This window comes from Lineus longissimus, chromosome 4 (genome assembly GCF_910592395.1).
Source record: "Lineus longissimus chromosome 4, tnLinLong1.2, whole genome shotgun sequence".
In the NCBI taxonomy this organism is placed as follows: Eukaryota; Metazoa; Nemertea; class Pilidiophora; order Heteronemertea; family Lineidae; genus Lineus; species Lineus longissimus.
Window position 1 is genome coordinate 20,974,745 of NC_088311.1, and position 17,540 is coordinate 20,992,284.

At 45.5% G+C, this 17,540-nt stretch overlaps 2 protein-coding genes across 5 annotated transcripts; one reads left to right on the top strand and one right to left on the bottom strand.

Annotated features, from left to right (window-relative positions):
• Positions 1-1,491: 1,491 nt before the first annotated feature.
• Positions 1,492-2,734, bottom strand: LOC135486616 (large ribosomal subunit protein mL64-like). Its single transcript, XM_064769553.1, has 2 exons — positions 2,314-2,734; positions 1,492-2,088 (listed from the first exon to the last, which is right to left on the bottom strand). The coding sequence occupies exons 1-2, from the start codon at positions 2,535-2,537 to the stop codon at positions 1,797-1,799; spliced, it is 516 nt and encodes a 171-aa protein (XP_064625623.1). The 5' UTR covers positions 2,538-2,734; the 3' UTR covers positions 1,492-1,796.
• An 835-nt stretch (positions 2,735-3,569) lies between these two features.
• Positions 3,570-14,128, top strand: LOC135486495 (uncharacterized). Of its 4 annotated transcripts, none has more exons than XM_064769311.1 (15): positions 3,570-3,928; positions 4,320-4,535; positions 5,398-5,525; positions 6,416-6,525; positions 7,014-7,118; positions 7,904-7,996; positions 8,197-8,304; positions 8,697-8,891; positions 9,215-9,273; positions 9,491-9,597; positions 10,086-10,264; positions 10,471-10,512; positions 11,654-11,909; positions 12,655-12,973; positions 13,564-14,128. In XM_064769311.1, exons 1-15 carry the CDS (start codon positions 3,635-3,637, stop codon positions 13,576-13,578), a joined length of 2,226 nt encoding a protein of 741 aa, XP_064625381.1. In that variant the 5' UTR covers positions 3,570-3,634; the 3' UTR covers positions 13,579-14,128. The 4 variants fall into 4 exon arrangements, with proteins under 4 accessions (XP_064625381.1, XP_064625382.1, XP_064625377.1 ...); XM_064769312.1 differs by having other exon boundaries at positions 12,655-12,849; XM_064769307.1 differs by having other exon boundaries at positions 12,655-14,128.
• The last annotated feature ends 3,412 nt before the right edge of the window (positions 14,129-17,540 follow it).

The following is a 17,540-nucleotide window of genomic DNA, read 5'->3' on the forward strand; positions in this document are numbered from 1 at the left end:
TGACGCCGATTTCTTCAGGACTCGGCATGTGACAGTGTCTCGCGATCGCCTATAGCTTGGTCACTGTAAAAACGCCCAGCGAGTCTGGATGAGACGAACTGGTTTTAAATGGCTATTGCGCTACCATCTAAACAACATGCGAACTTTACTTCAGTGTCTCCATCTGCAGGAATGGTAAACGTTTGACTCTTCCTGCTGGTTATTGTTCCTGGACGCGACAGCCTGTCTTGACTCTGGTGTGACTTGTCTCTCCTGTCCATAGGTCACTGTCAAAATACTCACTGGACTCTGTATTGGACAGCGACACTCGTGTGGCTTGTGGTTTGGCTATTGTCACATCTAAACTCTGGATGTGACAGAGTCTTTCCTGTAGATGTTCTACCGTCACACTGTTCCCCTCAAGAGCCTTGATGTGATAGCTTCTCCTCCTGTCGATTGACTACGGAGTCCCTCCTGACTTTGGACGTAATGCTAGTTGTGTTTTTCACGCGCATAAACACTGGATTCATTGGGTATGGGCGGAGGTAACGGAGGCAATACCGCTGGAAGTTCAGTATGCGTGTGGATTGGTAGTTGTCATACCATCTAAAATGTGGGTGTGACAGCGTCTGCTATTTAGATTGACGACTATCAGGCTATCAGCTAAGCTTTCGGATGTGTCTGTGTCTGCCCTGTGGATGGACCGCACTATCATCACGACTTCACTTTGGATGTGACACTGCCTCCTCTGAGGATGGACCACTGTCATGCGACCCTTGATTTATAGTGTCTTCCGTGGCTGGGCTTGTGGAAAGAGGGAGTTCAAAGGACGGGCCATTGTCCTCCCATCCAGACCCCAATGGCCAACTGTCACAACATCTAAACACTCTGGGTATGACAGCATCTGTCTTATATATGGACCCACTGTCACATTGTCTCAGGCTCTACCTCGAATTACTGTCACACCGACTAGACAATGGATAAGACAGTATCTTTTGTTGTGTGTTGGCTACTCTCGTGGTGCCTTTATACTCTGGATGTGAGTGAAGTGTCCCAGCTCTTGTGCATGGACCCTTGGTTCATGGTGGCTATTATGAATGGGCATCTGTCATCACATCTGGATCTTGGATGTGGTAGTGTCTCCACTTCAATGCCGTGCCTGAGCCACAGTGTATAAGTACTCTGGATGTACCACTGAAGTGGCACTTGTACAGATAGGCATATATCACATCAAGACATAAGTCACCTCTCCAATAATGGGTGGGAGACAGATTGAGGATGTGACAGTGTCTCTCTGTGGATCAGTCACCAAGACTGAAAATGTTGTTGGCTTTAGGCGACGTCTGCTTTTGGTGGACGTTCTCAATCCAGCTGTATGTGACAATGTCTCCATTTTGAATATAACGGGGCAAGCTAGGAACTCATCTCATCAATCAACCTTCCTGTAACAAACAGGATTAGCAGGAGTTTCGCCGTCTGTAGGCTGGTAAAAATACTAAGAAAATTCAGGCGTACCAACTCACATTCAAAAGATTTATTGACCCTCTTTCAAACATATTTTCAACAACAAGGGTATGGCCTCAACTGATCTGTCAAAGACGAAATAATACTTGGTAGCTTTCAATTGAGCGTCAAGCAGATGTCATACTCATAAGTCAACTTTTAATACAATCTAACAAGTACAGCCATGATCTGATACACTGTGTAATCCTGTGAGTTTGTCTCTGAAACCATGCACTGTGTTCACAAATTACGCATAGAACATCAAAGTAGCTCTCACACAACTTGATACTATTCAGTCTACACACACATCATCATCATGATTTTGGTTCATCTGAAGTCAGACTAGCAGTCATACGTCGTAACTTTTCCTCCTTCTTTTTCTGCTTTGCTAACTTTTTAGCCTCAGCTTCTTTTAGTTCTTGTAACTGTTTGAACTTAGGGTCCCTATAGTCAATATCATAACCAAAGAATTCTTTAGCTTCCTCCAGCAGTCTCTTTTTTCTTTCCTCAGATTTCCTCACGTCCGCCTCCTTTTTGCGCAGCTTGGCTTCATACTGGGCAATAAGTTCTGGCATCTTTTCCATGGCTTTCACAACAGAGTCATGTCTGAAATAGAGAGAGTAAATTGAGTCATCAGAACGAATGAAAACGTGGACAACAAAGTCCCTTTTTTACCTCGAGTTGAACTGTTTAAGTTACTTCATTGGTCTTACAACTGATACACAAGTTCACTGAAAGCTCTATCGCAGGGTTAGTTCCAGTCAATTTTTCTTTTAGAAATGAGTCAATACATATAGCTCAGGCAAGCATTTGACGATTTGTTTTGCTAACCTTTTCTTTTCAGCCACTAATTTTTCTTCTCGATCTGCTCGAGCCTTTGCCATCCTCTCTTGAAGAGGTGGTTCCCACTCTCTCTCTTCCTCGACGACAGCACGCAGCTCCTCTCGTGTCGGCCACATCACACCTGGGTCAATACCAGACGCTTTCCCAAACTTCGCGTACAATTGTCTCTGCTTCCGAAGACTCACTTCCCACGCTGACTGAGGTGTAAACATTTTGGCATGTTCATCAAGTTTTGCTCGCTGGCGTACGCTCAAACGACTCTTATTACGAGCTAATTCTATTTCATCCTCTTCATCAGTCGAATATTCATTTGAAACGTCTGTCGAGAACTTCAATGATGTTATTATTCGACTATTTCGCGATAAACGAGATAATTTTAGCAGAAAATTAGCAAAATGTGTGACCCTATCCGCCATGATTGGTTGCTTTGCCGTATTGACCAATCAGAAGTCTCGTCACAACGGATGTTCGGCTTCGCCATAAATCGGTCCGGGAAAGTTTTGAATTTGGACACGTTTCGAATGTCAGTTCGGGAAAGTTCAAAGCTTTGTAATGTATTGGCAACGCGACCGTTATTTAGGCATGACATGGTGACGTCTCGTATGTACAAGAGTTTTACTCATGTATCAGACCATACCGGTACTGTTAATTAATCATTTCGGAGGCAATAGAATTATTACTAAAATGTATAATTGGCCTACGCCAAATTGATCAGAATTACTAAATACAGAATTTTAAAACATCCATTATGGCAAAGATCCTCAAATTTTTGAGGCAAGGTAGGCCAGATTGAAGCGGGACCAACGGATAATGCGCGTATAACGCATCGCCAAATTGATCTGCAGCTGTTTGCCAATATGAGGTAGCTCAATGACCCTTGATTATGAAGATTGCACATTGCAAAGGAGACATACATACACACGGAGATACAATTCTCCACAATTACTGCCAACATTAATCAATTTTATATATAAGTTTTCCTGTGTCCTGTGATGGAAGTTGAAGTCTGACTTTGTGAGAGAGAGACAAATTGGGCGTTGGAGAGCCTGTCATTATGTTCATAAAGAGATTTCTATAGGCGACTTGGAAAAAGGTCGATATAACGCCTGGAATAACATCAAGGCATGTGCTGAATTTTCAAATCAGCGGAATGTAACTGTTGGGACTATATATGTGTATACTCCATTTTCATAACATCAACAGGGCTATCTGGATATATAGCCTTCTGGAATATACTTTTTAAAGAATGTCAGCCTAGAGATTTTTAAAACATTGTGCTCTAAAGGAAATCATATAATTAGTATCTGCAATGCTAAGTGCTCAAAAAACAAAAATGGATCACTTGGCCTATGGAATATGTTGTATTTTGCTTATGATTGGTCATCTTGATGCTAATACGTCCCCAGTTAAGGCGCCCGTCCCAGTTAAGGCGCCCGTCCCAGCTAAGGCGCCCGTCCCAGTTAAGGCGCCCGTCCCAGTTAAGGCGCCTGTCGCGCCCGCTAACACAAAGGAATTTGGTCTAGATGCAGCGCAGAGAACAAAAATTGTGGACGACCATAATACATTGAGGAGCGCTTTACCAGCGGCCGACATGGCTAGAATTGTAAGTATTGAGAATTATTTTACATCATGCCGCGAAGGCGGCAGGCAACTTCAGTTTCAAAGGAATATGTAAAGACAAGGAGGCCAGAGATTAATTACCACCCCAACGCAATTACACGGCCCAAATTTCGCTCGCGTCAATTGTCTTGACGCAATATGAAAGCACACATCACGCGGCAAATTCTCGAAAAAAAGTTCTGGTCTTTTCGCCGAAAGTACATTGTTAGACTGACGATTGAAAGACTCTGATTGAAGAAAGTCGTCGCTGAACTGAGATTTGAAGATGAAGAATCGTGGTAAATATTTTTGGAAATAGTTCGATCAAGGTTGCCACCGGGGTTGTCATCAAATTGTACTTTACCTTTTTTTGAATTGCAACATTTTTTCGTCAGGCTTGGTGGACTGAAGGCGCGAAGGAAGCCGGTAAACTTGTAGCGACCTGCTCAGAGAAAGTGGTAACAAAATTCGGCCAAGTGGTCATCTTCTCCACGGCGGCTGGTTTCAAACCTGAAGGCCTTGTGGACGAGGTCAAGAAGCAGCAGAACGCCTATAGTGACGTGACAAATCAGTGTATTTATAAGGCGGGAAAATGTGAGGATTACAGACAGGTATGTTTTAAAATATAGACAGCAGTTTCCTATTAGTGGAAAAGTTATCCGCAAACAGAAAGGAAAAGAAAAATATGTTAGAATCGTAGGCGTTAATCCTCCTTTTAGATGGAAATAGCAGTGTCCAGTGTTGCTAGGTTATATGGACATCTTCGTTGCCATCTGAAATCAGTGTGTATACTTGAGTTTGACTTCGGGTTCAGGGGTTTTCAAGATAAAAATGATATTGATAATAATTATAATGATAGTAATAATAATAATAATAATAATATTAATAATACTATGTTCATGAATGAATAAAAAAAGTAAATGAAGAGAAAAAAAAGCTTTTGATACACGGGGCGTCGAACCCGTGACCACCAGATCGAAAGTCCAGCATTCTAACCGTTGAACCACAGAGGTCTTCATGTTTAAGTGGGGATTTTTTTCGCCTCTAATAGCCATGCTATGCCGATATGAACCTTGTGTGAAATAGAGCGACATTGTTATTTCACACAAGCTTCAGATCACCAATTCGTTGAGAATTTTTTGTGTGGTTGCCACTTTGATGGAGGACCTGCAGGCAATAAATTAAAGTTGTTTTTAAAAAAACGTTGCCTTGGCTGGTTCCCACTCTTTTTTGTGGGAAGCCATGTTTTAATTACATTGTGCCAGCTTATAAAGGTGAGAAATCAGTAAGCACTTCTGCCAAGAAATTTGAAGAGAAAATCATCAATATAGAATGGATTGACAGAGACCACCGATGATGGGACACTTTTTCTGTCCTGTCCTGTCCTGTATATTTTCTGATCAAAGCACTTAGCGCCATGAGCAAATTGAATTCGATTATATACAGAATGTATATGTTTTGTTTTCAAAACAGATTATCGTCGGATCAAACAAGTTTGTCGGTTGCGCACTGAAGTCTTGCGCAGCTGGGACGTTCACCAAAGCTGATGGGAAAAAAGAAGCAAAGGCCGTTCAACTCATCATCTGTCTTTACCCGGCTCAGTAAGTCAAGGAATTCAAGTACAATACTGGTCAGGAGTAACGTCCAAATGCTGCCAGCATGTCGCGCAAAAATAACGCGTGTTGGACAATTTGGAGCTTGAATTAATGAGATGCTGAGGCAGTTGCAGTAATTTAGGACATTACTTTTGAACGGTATCGCTTTTCTTTCAAATTCGACTTGCTGGGTGTACGTTCTGAAAAAGCATACCGCTGCCGCAAACCCGTCAAAGAGATTTATTATTTCTTGTAAATATTATTGCCATTTTGCAATACATTCACATTCCAGAAATGTATGGATTCGTGTATGTTATTGTCCTAAAGAGGTTTCAAAAGCACTTATTGCACCTGGGCCTGTTCAAGCTTTGTAATGTACAGTACAGCCCCATATTACCCATATTGTAATTTACGGTATAGATTCGCGCGCTTGCTGTATCTTGTAGTTCTTCATTGACGCCCGAGCTACAATAGGCTAGACTCCTGGGGATGCCCATTGCGTCATCCATATTGGATCTCCCGAGGGTCGAGACCGTCCCACTGCGTCCGGAGTGAACAATAGGCAGGTTTCGCAACCCCTACGGACGACGAACTACGAAGGTCTGTCGTATCATCGGCCTTGTGCTTATTTACGCGACAATCGTAACTCATCTTCGATCCGAATCGGGGAAGTGATAAAAAAAAGTCGTCAATAAAGTTTATTTACATTTGCATATATACTTGAACTCGTACTTTGTCATTCGCATCTCTTCGCGAGAGAAACCTGACTAATGACTTAAGCAATGACGGGTTTGACTCTCATGCAGACCATTTCGTCATCCTGATCGCCTATCCACTGCGTCCGGAGTGGAATGTCGGGTTGGCTTGATTTTGTCTTCTGTATTCTCTTTCTTTAGGGCTGACACCGGACAGCAGAAACACCAGTACACCAAAGGAACTCACTGTACCAAATGCGACACCATTTCTCCCGGACTCTGGTGCAAAGACCAACTTTGCACATCACAAGGTAGTAGAGACTTTAAGAACTTGCACGCGAACGTAAACGTAAACAATATATTTGTCATCCTCGTAGACAAGGCCTTTCAATCTCCGCATCTTGCATTTTTGTACCTGACGCAGGGGTGAAAAAACCTGTGTCTCAGGATGACAGTTGTTAGGCCTATAGTGTGCAATGTACTGTGATGTCAAACGATGGCGTCCTTTCAATGCGAGTGTCCTCTTTTTCTGGTGTAGAATCTGTTTTGCTGAGTACACGCTTAGTTTTTCGACCAACCCAAGAATGCAAACGTAAAGATTTTTCGCGAAAATGAAAAACTCCTTACGGTTTTTGAGATTCAGAAAAAAACCCAAGATTGTTTTTTTTTTCCTGAAAAAGGTCTAAGGGGTGGATATTTGTGACTTAAAAACCCTTGAGGATTATCAAAAGCTCAAAAACCTTTAATTCTAAGAGCGTGAGGTGTTGGAATTGACAATGAAGACTTTTTTCTATTTCAGATCAGTGTACCGACGACGTAGCTGTATGTGTATCTGTTGATAGTGCAAAATGCACAAGTGATGCAAACGCCAAGAAGAAGTGTCCAATGAAATGCAAGACTTGCAGTAAGGTTGAGCTTACAATTACATCATATTTTGTAACATTTCACTTCATACACCTTACCCCGGTGTAACATCTGTGGTTGTTTCCCATGTGTCAGTGTTTCCAAACAATAGGCAGCTAGAGAGACCATGACTTTTCAATAGGGGGAAACACAGAAAAACTTGTCAATCTATCTTTTAGCGTTCCCAAACAATGAGGGGAAACACTCAAAAATAGAAACACTCAAAAACATTACACCGGTCCAACAGCCCTCATGCCATTTTGTCCGGAGTATAGTCAGGCGGGAAAGGGGAAAGACGTAAGTTTCTCGAGTTGAGTTTCCCTTTTGAAAAGTTCTAGAAAAAAACATGACCAGTCACTAGAAAGGGGTTGGAGGGTGCTGTACACTCCGCATGCAGTGAAATTGAGAACGTCCCTCCCCCAGAAGGTAGGAATAGGATAACGACATCAGACTGCCTCAGGAGTCTACGGTGCAGACGCTTCTGCTGGTGACATTGCTTTCATATTTGTGAAATATGTGCTGTTTTTGGTGAGATCATGTCGGGACAATCCATTCGCAGCCTCGTCAAAGTTATTTCAGAGGACTGAATGCGACCCTGTTGCCAAGTCGGAAAATTTGCAATCAAAAGGTGAACAAAACATACGGACATGACCTTAGAAATCACTCAGTGAGCACAACCTGTTGGTATCATTTTGTGTCAGTTTCATTCAGACGTATTGCTTAATAATTCCTCAAATTTGTTCGATATTTAAAGTTTAAACACATCACCCCTTCTTTCTCCTTCAGCTTGTAAGCTCGAATGTGAGAACTGTGGTAAGCAGTCACCCCAAGGGTGTGGCTGTGACTGTATCCCGGGTTACTATGGAGGGATATGCAGAGGTGAGATGGGACTAAGTTCTAGGAGAATCATTTAAAATTTATGTTAACCCTTGATAGGTCAAGATGCATTGCTGCAAACGCTTAAGTGTGAATTTCGATAAAAAATAAAAGTTCAAATTAATAAAACTCCGCCCATTTTATTTTGTGGAGTAACACCATTCTTTAAGTTTTGACAACCATGTCTTCTTTTTCTTGAACAGAACCGTGCAAGGATCATTCAACCACCAACTGCACGAAAGACACCGTTCACACGTGCCAACTTTATACCAAGAAACGCGACATGTGCCCTCTTTTATGCGGACTATGTCGTAAGTCACAACTTTAGTAGGTTTTGATATGAAGAAAAACTAATTTCAGAGTACACCTCGGCGAGAAATGACGCATATGCTTTTGTCAATATTGTTTTACATCGTCTTCAAGAACGAAGAGGGCTTACTCTAAAATTGAAAATCGTCTTCAGTGTGTGTGCTGTGAGCAGCAATTTGTTCCCTGGTCTGAATTTGGTACCCGGGCTGGGTGTGGTCGGAAACACCGCATTTTATTCAACAGATGTCGGAACAAACCCGGGCCCAGCCTCTTTGCGCTTTGTAATCATAATCAGCATCGTCATCGTTGTCGTCGTCATCATCATCATCATCATCATCATCATGAACCCAGCATCTTATCACTTCTGTAATCACGCCGTTGGTTTTTATTCCAGAGTACGAGGCAAATCCAGCTTGCAAGGCGCCTCCTGGACCTACATCACTGAACCAGGTGTCGAATGCCATCATGGACGCTGGTCGGACCATTGACTGTCGCAAGGAGATCTGGTGCTTGAAGGGCCGGCCCTATCTTCACGGCAGCACGTGTAAATGTCGGTGCCAGGATGGTTGGCAGGGCAAGCTGTGCAACAGTAAGTTGGCTTTCTTGCACGAAGGTTCTTTTCCTAATACGTATTTCAAAAGAAAATCTACTCCATATATGTCCCCCTTTACTTGCTCATTTGACATTTGTACCGGAGGTTACGTTCGTTGTAAGAGGAATTGAAACGCCTTCTCCGCGTTACCAGACTGACGGAAAATGAAGCCCCTACTCCATATATGTCCCCCTCTTCTTGCTCGCTAGACATCTGTACCTGAAGTTACCTATGTTGTAAGAGAGAGAGATACGGTTTCCCGCGCTGCATGACAAATCCAGGAATATTATTACCTTTGCAACTGTTCTTCCTCCTTACAGAAAAGACAATTGATGCTGAAAATGGTGTCATATTGACTATTCAAGGCAATAAGGATAAGGTTCGTATGTCCGAATGAGAGGAAAAAAATGTTCCGTAAAAATGATCATGAAACTTTGACTATTTTACTCAGTTTTTTTAAAACAGTCTTTCCTAGCGATCAGCTTAATACTATAGTTTACACAGAAAACATTATAAGGAATAACTCAAAAACTACCATTATTTTTATCGCTATTAATATCGCTCATCAATGCTTCGTTTTCCTTTGTCTGTTTCAGTACGGGAGCATCCAAGCCAAGTTACGAGAGCTGATTGCAAATGAGATGAATAAATTCTGTAAAGAGAATATCAACAGATGCTGTCCATTCGAACGAGACCAAAACAAGTACGTAAAGCACGGCGATTCGCCTGGTGCGTTACCAAGTCATTGGTTGACCATCGGGTTATAAAACTTCATGATTTTACCATTTTCTTGCTGGTATATATTTAGATTATAATACATAGACAACCTGACTGAGCACACCCTTTTCATTTGGTAAGTTGTTGACCTGCCGCAAAAACTCTTGGATGTCAATACGAAGGTTTCGTAACCGGTCTTACCGTATTGTATCGCCGACGGTTCTGAGTACCATGTTTCCTGGTGCTAATGCTTACTATGAAAGTCGATTCATACGAGCATCACGAATGTACAGGCCAATTGCTAGGGGTAATAATGTGAAGCGCTTTGAGCATCTGAAACCAGTTGGATTTATGCTTACAAGTCTCATGATTATTATCGCGTGAATGACTTTCTGGCAACACAGACGGCGAAGTTACATTGTCACAACTCGCAAAGGACTTGCCGGCAACGAAGAATTTCTGATATGTTTTCAGCATTTCCAAAGACGCCAAGTATACCGACATCAACCGTATCCGTGTGGGAACTGGCTACCCGGACTTTGCCAAAGATGGTACCTTCACTCTGCTGATCTATGCCATGTATCAACCTGACAACAGCCTGTGTACGGACATAGGGACCAAGCTGAAGAGGAAGAAAAGGGAGGTCACAACAGGTGAGGAAATTGAGTACAACGTGGTCTGGTCTTCTTATAAAAGAATATACTTTATTTTACTAAATACAATACATGTATGCGTATATACATGTATACATGTACATGTAATTATCATGATTTTATGATGTAACTCGCCAACGAACGAAGTTTCATTAACCATCTCATTTGATCGGTTGAAGAAGTTAGACAAACCGTTTGTTTTCTAGGATGTCTCGTTGGATTTAGGAAAATAAACGACAAATGCACTTGTAAGTACCGAAATATCAAACTTTGAACATTATATTGGAACATCACCCATCTATCTTTTACATCACTGAACCCGGGCCAGTTCACCCATGGTGGTTGACCTCCTCTTTCTGCATTGTTTTGTCATATCTTCAAAAACTTTCACTCCGATCTTCCTGTCTATTACTCGTGTCTCCTTGTCGATTGAGTTATCGACAGAGTTTCCCTTATTTTCGTCTCGCATGCAGGGGTAGGATCCGTTAGTGCATGAATTTCTTTCCAAAGACTGTTGCAACTCTGCATGGCTGCATGGCAATGCTACATCCATGGCTGCATGGCAACTCAATCATTTTCATTCTCATAATACTCTAGTTTCGCCGACCTAAGACAGTTTCTGAGTATTCAAGTCAGTTCCTAAATATGTGTATGATCGTCCTAAACCATTCGACATGTTTGACGACACTATTTTGTCCGATGGTCATTAGGTCATGTTTCGGCCTGGCTCTTTAATTTCGTACATGTAGTAATAAATGAAGCAGTTTTATATAGGTGAAACTAGAGCATACAAACAGGTTGTGTTAGGTGGTATATAACACTACGACACTTTCAAGTGGACTATCATTTGAAGAACGGATGGCGGCGGTGGACGGAGTATAGAGACGATCTTGGATGGTTGAATGAAGACGGTAGACCGCAGAAAGCGTGGGCAGCGGACAGCTCTCACATAAATCGTGTCGGTTTTCATCTACTGAGAGAGATTTAGAAATGGAGAATCAGGCATGACAAATGCGTGTCATTTGAATGAAGACGGTAGACCGCAGAAAGCGCGGGCAGCGGACAGCTCTCACATAAATCGTGTCGGTTTTCATCTACTGAGAGAGATTTAGAAATGGAGAATCAGGCATGACAAGTGCGTGTCATTTGTACGACTTGTCACAGCCTATCATAATCTGATCAGCGTCTGGTAGAAGTGAGTTTCCGCAAATCCCTCGAAACGCGAACGTGAACGCCTGTCCCATGGATCGACTTCGTCATTGATTGTAGGAGCTCGAACAATGGGATAGGCCTTCGCGTTGGCGTTTCGGCCGGGGGGCTTTGCGAAAACCTCCTTTTATAGATGCTTATTATACATGTATAAGTTGATACCTTTTTTCAATTTTGCAGATGATGTGAAGGTCCCCCGGCAAATCATCTACGACTCCTTGAGGAACCGCCGCTCTGAAATGAACAAGGACATGTGCTGTGGCGCGGTAATCGACACCGTGACCTTGGCCGCTGCATATGTGAAACCCTATGTCAACCAGAGGGCCGACATCAAGACAGTTTTCCACGACTGGGAGCGAATCCTCATCATAATGGGAATCATCATGGGTGGATTTATGATCTTCATCGTCTTAGCCATCTTCTACACAAATAAGAAGTCAGTACATCCATCACCCCGGAGAAGCAAAACCCTGGACGGGTGCAACGTGCTAAATCCAGCTCCCGAGTCATCTGGTGATAGGGAGTTTTCGGGAAGTCCTCTATCGCCAACGTCAATGCCTACTTCATCGTTCGGCACCGTGATCAGGGTGTCTCGAAAAATGGGTTAGGCTTTCGGGGACTTCGCGAAAACTCCTTTTCCTGAAGTCCGAGTCCCTCCATCGTGCGTTTAGGAAAACAGCGCTCCCTAGCTTCAAACACGCAATAATGTTCTCGGGAAGAAGCCTACTCGGACTTCAGGAATCCGAGATTACTCGGAACCTGACTTTGGCACGTATATGTACATGTACATGTAATGCCCGGAGTTCAGGATGTTGATTCTCCAAGGCGTAAAAAGTCGTCGTTCCAACAACTTCGTCTTTTGTTCAGCTACCGTGATACTTTAAAGGCCCCCTATGTCAATGCACCTGCACCTAGGTGGGGGTCAACATTCATTTCGTTGAGGTGCAAGTTAATGCACCTAAGCACTCTATGTTTTCTTTCCAAAGCAAGTACACGTATTGGTGAGCTTATCATCTGCTAATCGCATCCGAAGTCGAAATTGATATCATTTCTATATGGCTGCTGAACAACAACATGGCGAGCTTTTAGTGAATCTAAGAAAGGTATAACTGGCCGTTTGAAACCATTTCCTGATCCGGGTATTTTTAGTTGCATGATTCTTATGAAATTGTCTTTTACAGGACGCAAACGAAGCTTATGCTGGCAACAGAACGGGAATCGAAGAAAGGCGACAACTTCCTGATGCGAATGGAACAGACGAAGCAGCAGAAGCTACAGCAGGAGAAGGACTCCAGGATCGCGTATGAGCGCGAGATGAGGAGGATCAACCCGCAGTGGACCCCCGATGACGACATTCCCGCCCAGGCGGAGGTGGGGTATGAACCATACAATACAGGGCCAAGTGCGCATAAAGGAGGCTTCGAGCATGAGCACGACTGTCCCCAGCATCGCTGCGACAGCCCTTGTCCCCATCGGGATCACCGTGCAGCTAGCTCACAGGTACCCCATGGCAGTCCGTACTTGGATCGCGGTGACCCGCAGGTCCGCGGAAGCACGCGCTCTGATTACCGCATGGCCCCGCCACAGGGACCGCACCGCGCAAGCACGCGGTCGGATTACCGCGTTGATCTACATCAGGGTGGGTCGTCGGAGGCAGCTGGGGGCGAGCCATTCAAGCCCTATAGGCATGCTCAGCTTTAATAAATGCGCCTTCCCATTTTTATCTTAATGTCAAAATGTAATAAGACACCTTGCTCGGACTATAAAACGAGATGACAAAAGGAAATGAAAACTGTGCTAGAAGCAATAAGCCTAATCCTCCTTTAATAACTTGCTTTTTTATTTGCCAAAGGATAATCATACCTTTGTTCTAGTAATGTTTTTCATAAGAGGATATGGGCATTGTATAGGCTTACATCTTTACCGTCTATAAGTATTAATTATACCCTTCTTAGACGCCAGTGCCATCCTGGGGAAATCAGGGGTTGCTGCTCTCTATGGTCCATGCAGAAGAGCGACTTCCCGATTTCCTCATGGTGTACCGAGGCTAAATGTGTCACTGATAACCCAGCTTGCATTTATTTTTCTAGTCTCGCTTAATTTAACTAACGTCAATTGGATGGAACGCAACCAATGATAGGACCAGAACAATAGGACTTGCACGAACGCGGTTAGCACTCCCGTTGCTGATTGAAAAACGATCGCTAGAATTGCTGTTTCTAAAATGCATAGAAATTTTTAAAAATCAGAAATCATGCGAAGCATTTACTAGAGGCTCGGCCCCACCCACCCGATCAATTTGCAGAGACAGTGAACAATTAGTTTTTCCCTAACGAAGCCATTGCGAATGCGCCAGGAATATGGGACAGCCTGAGGCCGGACGGCACACAGCCGCCTTTACAGTACAAACAATAGGACTTTCGTCGTGTCTTGGACCATCCCGGATGCTTATCTTAAACACGGTACTGCACATGAACTCTTTCCTATATGCTATGTGATTCTAGGATCATCTTTAAAGATTCTGATATGGCATCAGTATGGCTGGCCTTGGGATAGAGACCAGAGCGTCACCTTGCTGGAGCAGCAGATTTTCAATTCCAGGAGAGCAGACTTTGATGTAAGCATAATTGGTCTGTTTTATTGATTAATAATGAATTATTGATAATAACTTCGCTTTTATAGTGTAATGTAAAAACTAAAACTACCATCCAAAATTATCTCGCAGAAGCCAACGCAACACAATATCGACAATAGGGCCGTTTCCAAGGTACCGAACCAAATCTGACCAGACCGGATCGCACCAGTCATGAATGACGTAAGCTTCAGAAGTATGTGAACATCGAACCAGCCAACGAACCCCTGGTGACAAACCAATAACCCTGAAGACAATGTCACAGCCAAACTGACCATAAACATGCTACTGTCACAATCCGACTGATTACACGAGACAGTACTAAAGGATGTTGGCCACGGGAGACTACTCGTAAGGTAGACTGGGACACAATCATCCAGACCAGATGTTTTGGCTATTGTCATTACCAGACTACATGTAGTTGTTCTGAGAGAGATGAGAGAGTAAGATCTAGCCCGATTATGTCCTGCAGGCTGCCTCGCCGCCCTCTCAGCACATTGATAGAGATGAGACGGTCACAACCAGCCCGATTATGTCCTGCTGGCTGCCCCTCTGCCCTCTCAGCACATTGATAGAGATGAGACGGTCACAACCAGCCCGATTATGTCCTGCTGGCTGCCCCTCTGCCCTCTCAGCACATTGACAGAGATGAGACGGTCACAACCATCCCGATTCTGTCCCGCTGGCTGCCCCTCCGTCCTCTCAGCACAGTGATAGAGATGAGACAGCCACAACCAGCCCGATTCTGTCCCGCTGGCTGCACCTCCATCCTCTCAGCACAGTGATAGAGATGAGACAGCCAGAACCAGCCCGATTATGTCCTGCAGGCAGCACGTCCGTCCTCTCAGCACAGTGATAGAGATGAGACAGCCACAACCAGCCCGATTCTGTCCCGCTGGCTGCACCTCCATCCTCTCAGCACAGTGATAGAGATGAGACAGCCACAACCAGCCCGATTATGTCCTGCAGGCAGCACGTCCGTCCTCTCAGCACATTGATAGAGATGAGACAGCCACAACCAGCACGGTTATGTCCCGCTGACTGCTCCTCCATCCTCTCAGCACAGTTATAGAGATGAGACAGCCACAGCCAGCCCGATTATGTCCCGCTGACTGCTCCTCCATCCTCTCAGCACAGTGATAGAGATGAGACAGCCACAACCAGCCCGATAATGTCCTGCTGGCTGCCCCTCCGCCCTCTCAGCACATTGATAGAGAGGACAGCCACAACCAGCCCGATTATGTCCTGCTGGCTGCCCCTCCGCCCTCTCAGCACAGTGATAGAGATGGGATAGTCACAACCAGCCCGATTATGTCCTGCTGGCTGCCCCTCCTCCCTCTCAGCACAGTGATAGCGACGAGACAGCCACCACTAGCCCGATTATGTCCTGCTGGCTACCCCTCCTCCCTCTCAGCACAGTGATAGCGACGGGACAGCCACCACTAGCCCGATAATGTCCTGCTGGCTGCCCCTCCTCCCTCTCAGCATAGTGATAGCGATGTGACAGCCACCACTAGCCCGATTATGTCCTGCTGGCTGCCCCTCCTCCCTCTCAGCACAGTGATAGGGATGAGACAGCCACAACCAGCCCGATTATGTCCTGCTGGCTGCCCCTCCGCCCTCGCAGCACATTGATAGAGATGCGACAGTTACAACCAGCCCGATTATGTACCGCTGCCTGCCCCGACGCCTTGTCAATACGGTGAGAGAGATGACAGAGTCACAACCAGCTGGATTATGTCCCGCCCCGAGCCCTGCCGCCCTGTCAATACGGTGAGAGAGATGAGACAGCCACACAAAGCATGATTATGTCCTTCAGCCTGCCCCTCTTGTCAACCCAGTGAGATGGGCTGGCTGGCCCGCCGCAACTCAGCACAGTGATAGAGATGGGACAGCCACCACCAGCCCGATTATGGCCTGCTGCCTGCTCCTCCGCACTCTCAGCACAGTGATAGAGATGAGACAGCCACCACCAGCCCGATTATGTCCTGCTGCCTGCACCTCCGCACTCTCAGCACAGTGATAGAGATGAGACAGCCACAACCAGCCCGATTATGTCCTGCTGCCTGCACCTCCGCACTCTCAGCACAGTGATAGAGATGAGACAGCCACCACCAGCCCGATTATGTCCTGCTGCCTTCCCCTTCGCCCTCTCAGCATAGTGATAGAGATGACACAGCCACAACCTTGATTATGTCCTGCTGGCTGCCCCTCCGCACTCTCAGCACAGTGATAGAGACGGGACAGCCACCACCAGCCCGATTATGTCTCGTTGCCTGCCTCTACGTCCTCTCAGCACAGTGATAGAGACGAGACAGCCACAACTAGCCCGATTATGTCCTGCTGGCTGCCTCGAGCTCGCTGCCCTCTCAGCACAGTGATAGTGATGAGACAGCCACAACCAGCACGGTTATGTCTCGCTGCCTTCCCCTTCGCCCTCTCAGCACAGTGATAGAGATGACACAGCCACAACCTTGATTATGTCCTGCTGGCTGTCCATCTGTCCTCTCGGCACAGTGATAGTGATGAGACAGCCACAACCAGCATGGTTATGTCCTGCTGCCTGCCCCTCCGTCCTCTCAGCACAGTGATAGAGATGAGACGGTCACAACCAGCCCGATTATGTCCTGCTGGCTGGTTGTGACTGTCCTCTCTATCAATGTGCTGAGAGGGCGGAGGGGCAGCCAGCAGGACATTATCGGGCTGGCTGTGGCTGTCTCATCTCTATAACTGTGCTGAGAGGACGGAGGAGCAGCCAGCAGGACATAATCGGGCTGGCTGTGGCTGTCTCATCTCTATCACTGTGCTGAGAGGGCAGAAGGGCAGGCAGCGAGACATAACCGTGCTGGTTCTGGCTGTCTCATCTCTATCACTGTGCTGAGAGGACGGCGGGGCAGGCAGCGAGACATAATCAGGCTGGTTGTGACTGTCTCATCTCTATCACTGTGCCGAGGGAGCGGAGGGGCAGCCAATAAGACATAATCGGGCTGGTTCTGGCTGTCTCATTTCTATCACTATGCTGTGAGGACGAAGGGGCAGGCAGCGAGACATAATCGGGCTGGTTGTGGCTGTCACGTCTCTATCACTGTGCCGAGGGAGCGGAGGGGCAGCCAATAGGACATAATCGGGCTGGTTGTGGCTGTCTCATCTCGATCACTGTGCTGAGAGGGCGGAGGGTCAGCCAGCAGGACACAAGCGGGCTGGTTGTGGCTGTCTCATCTCTATCACTGTGCTGAGAGGGCGGAGGAGCAGCCAGCAGGACATAATTGGGCTGGTTCTGGCTGTCTCATTTCTATCACTGTGCTGAGAGGACAGAGGTGCAGCCAGCAGGACATAATTGGGCTGGTTCTGGCTGTCTCATTTCTATCACTGTGCTGAGAGGACAGAGGTGCAGCCAGCAGGACATAATTGGGCTGGTTCTGGCTGTCTCATTTC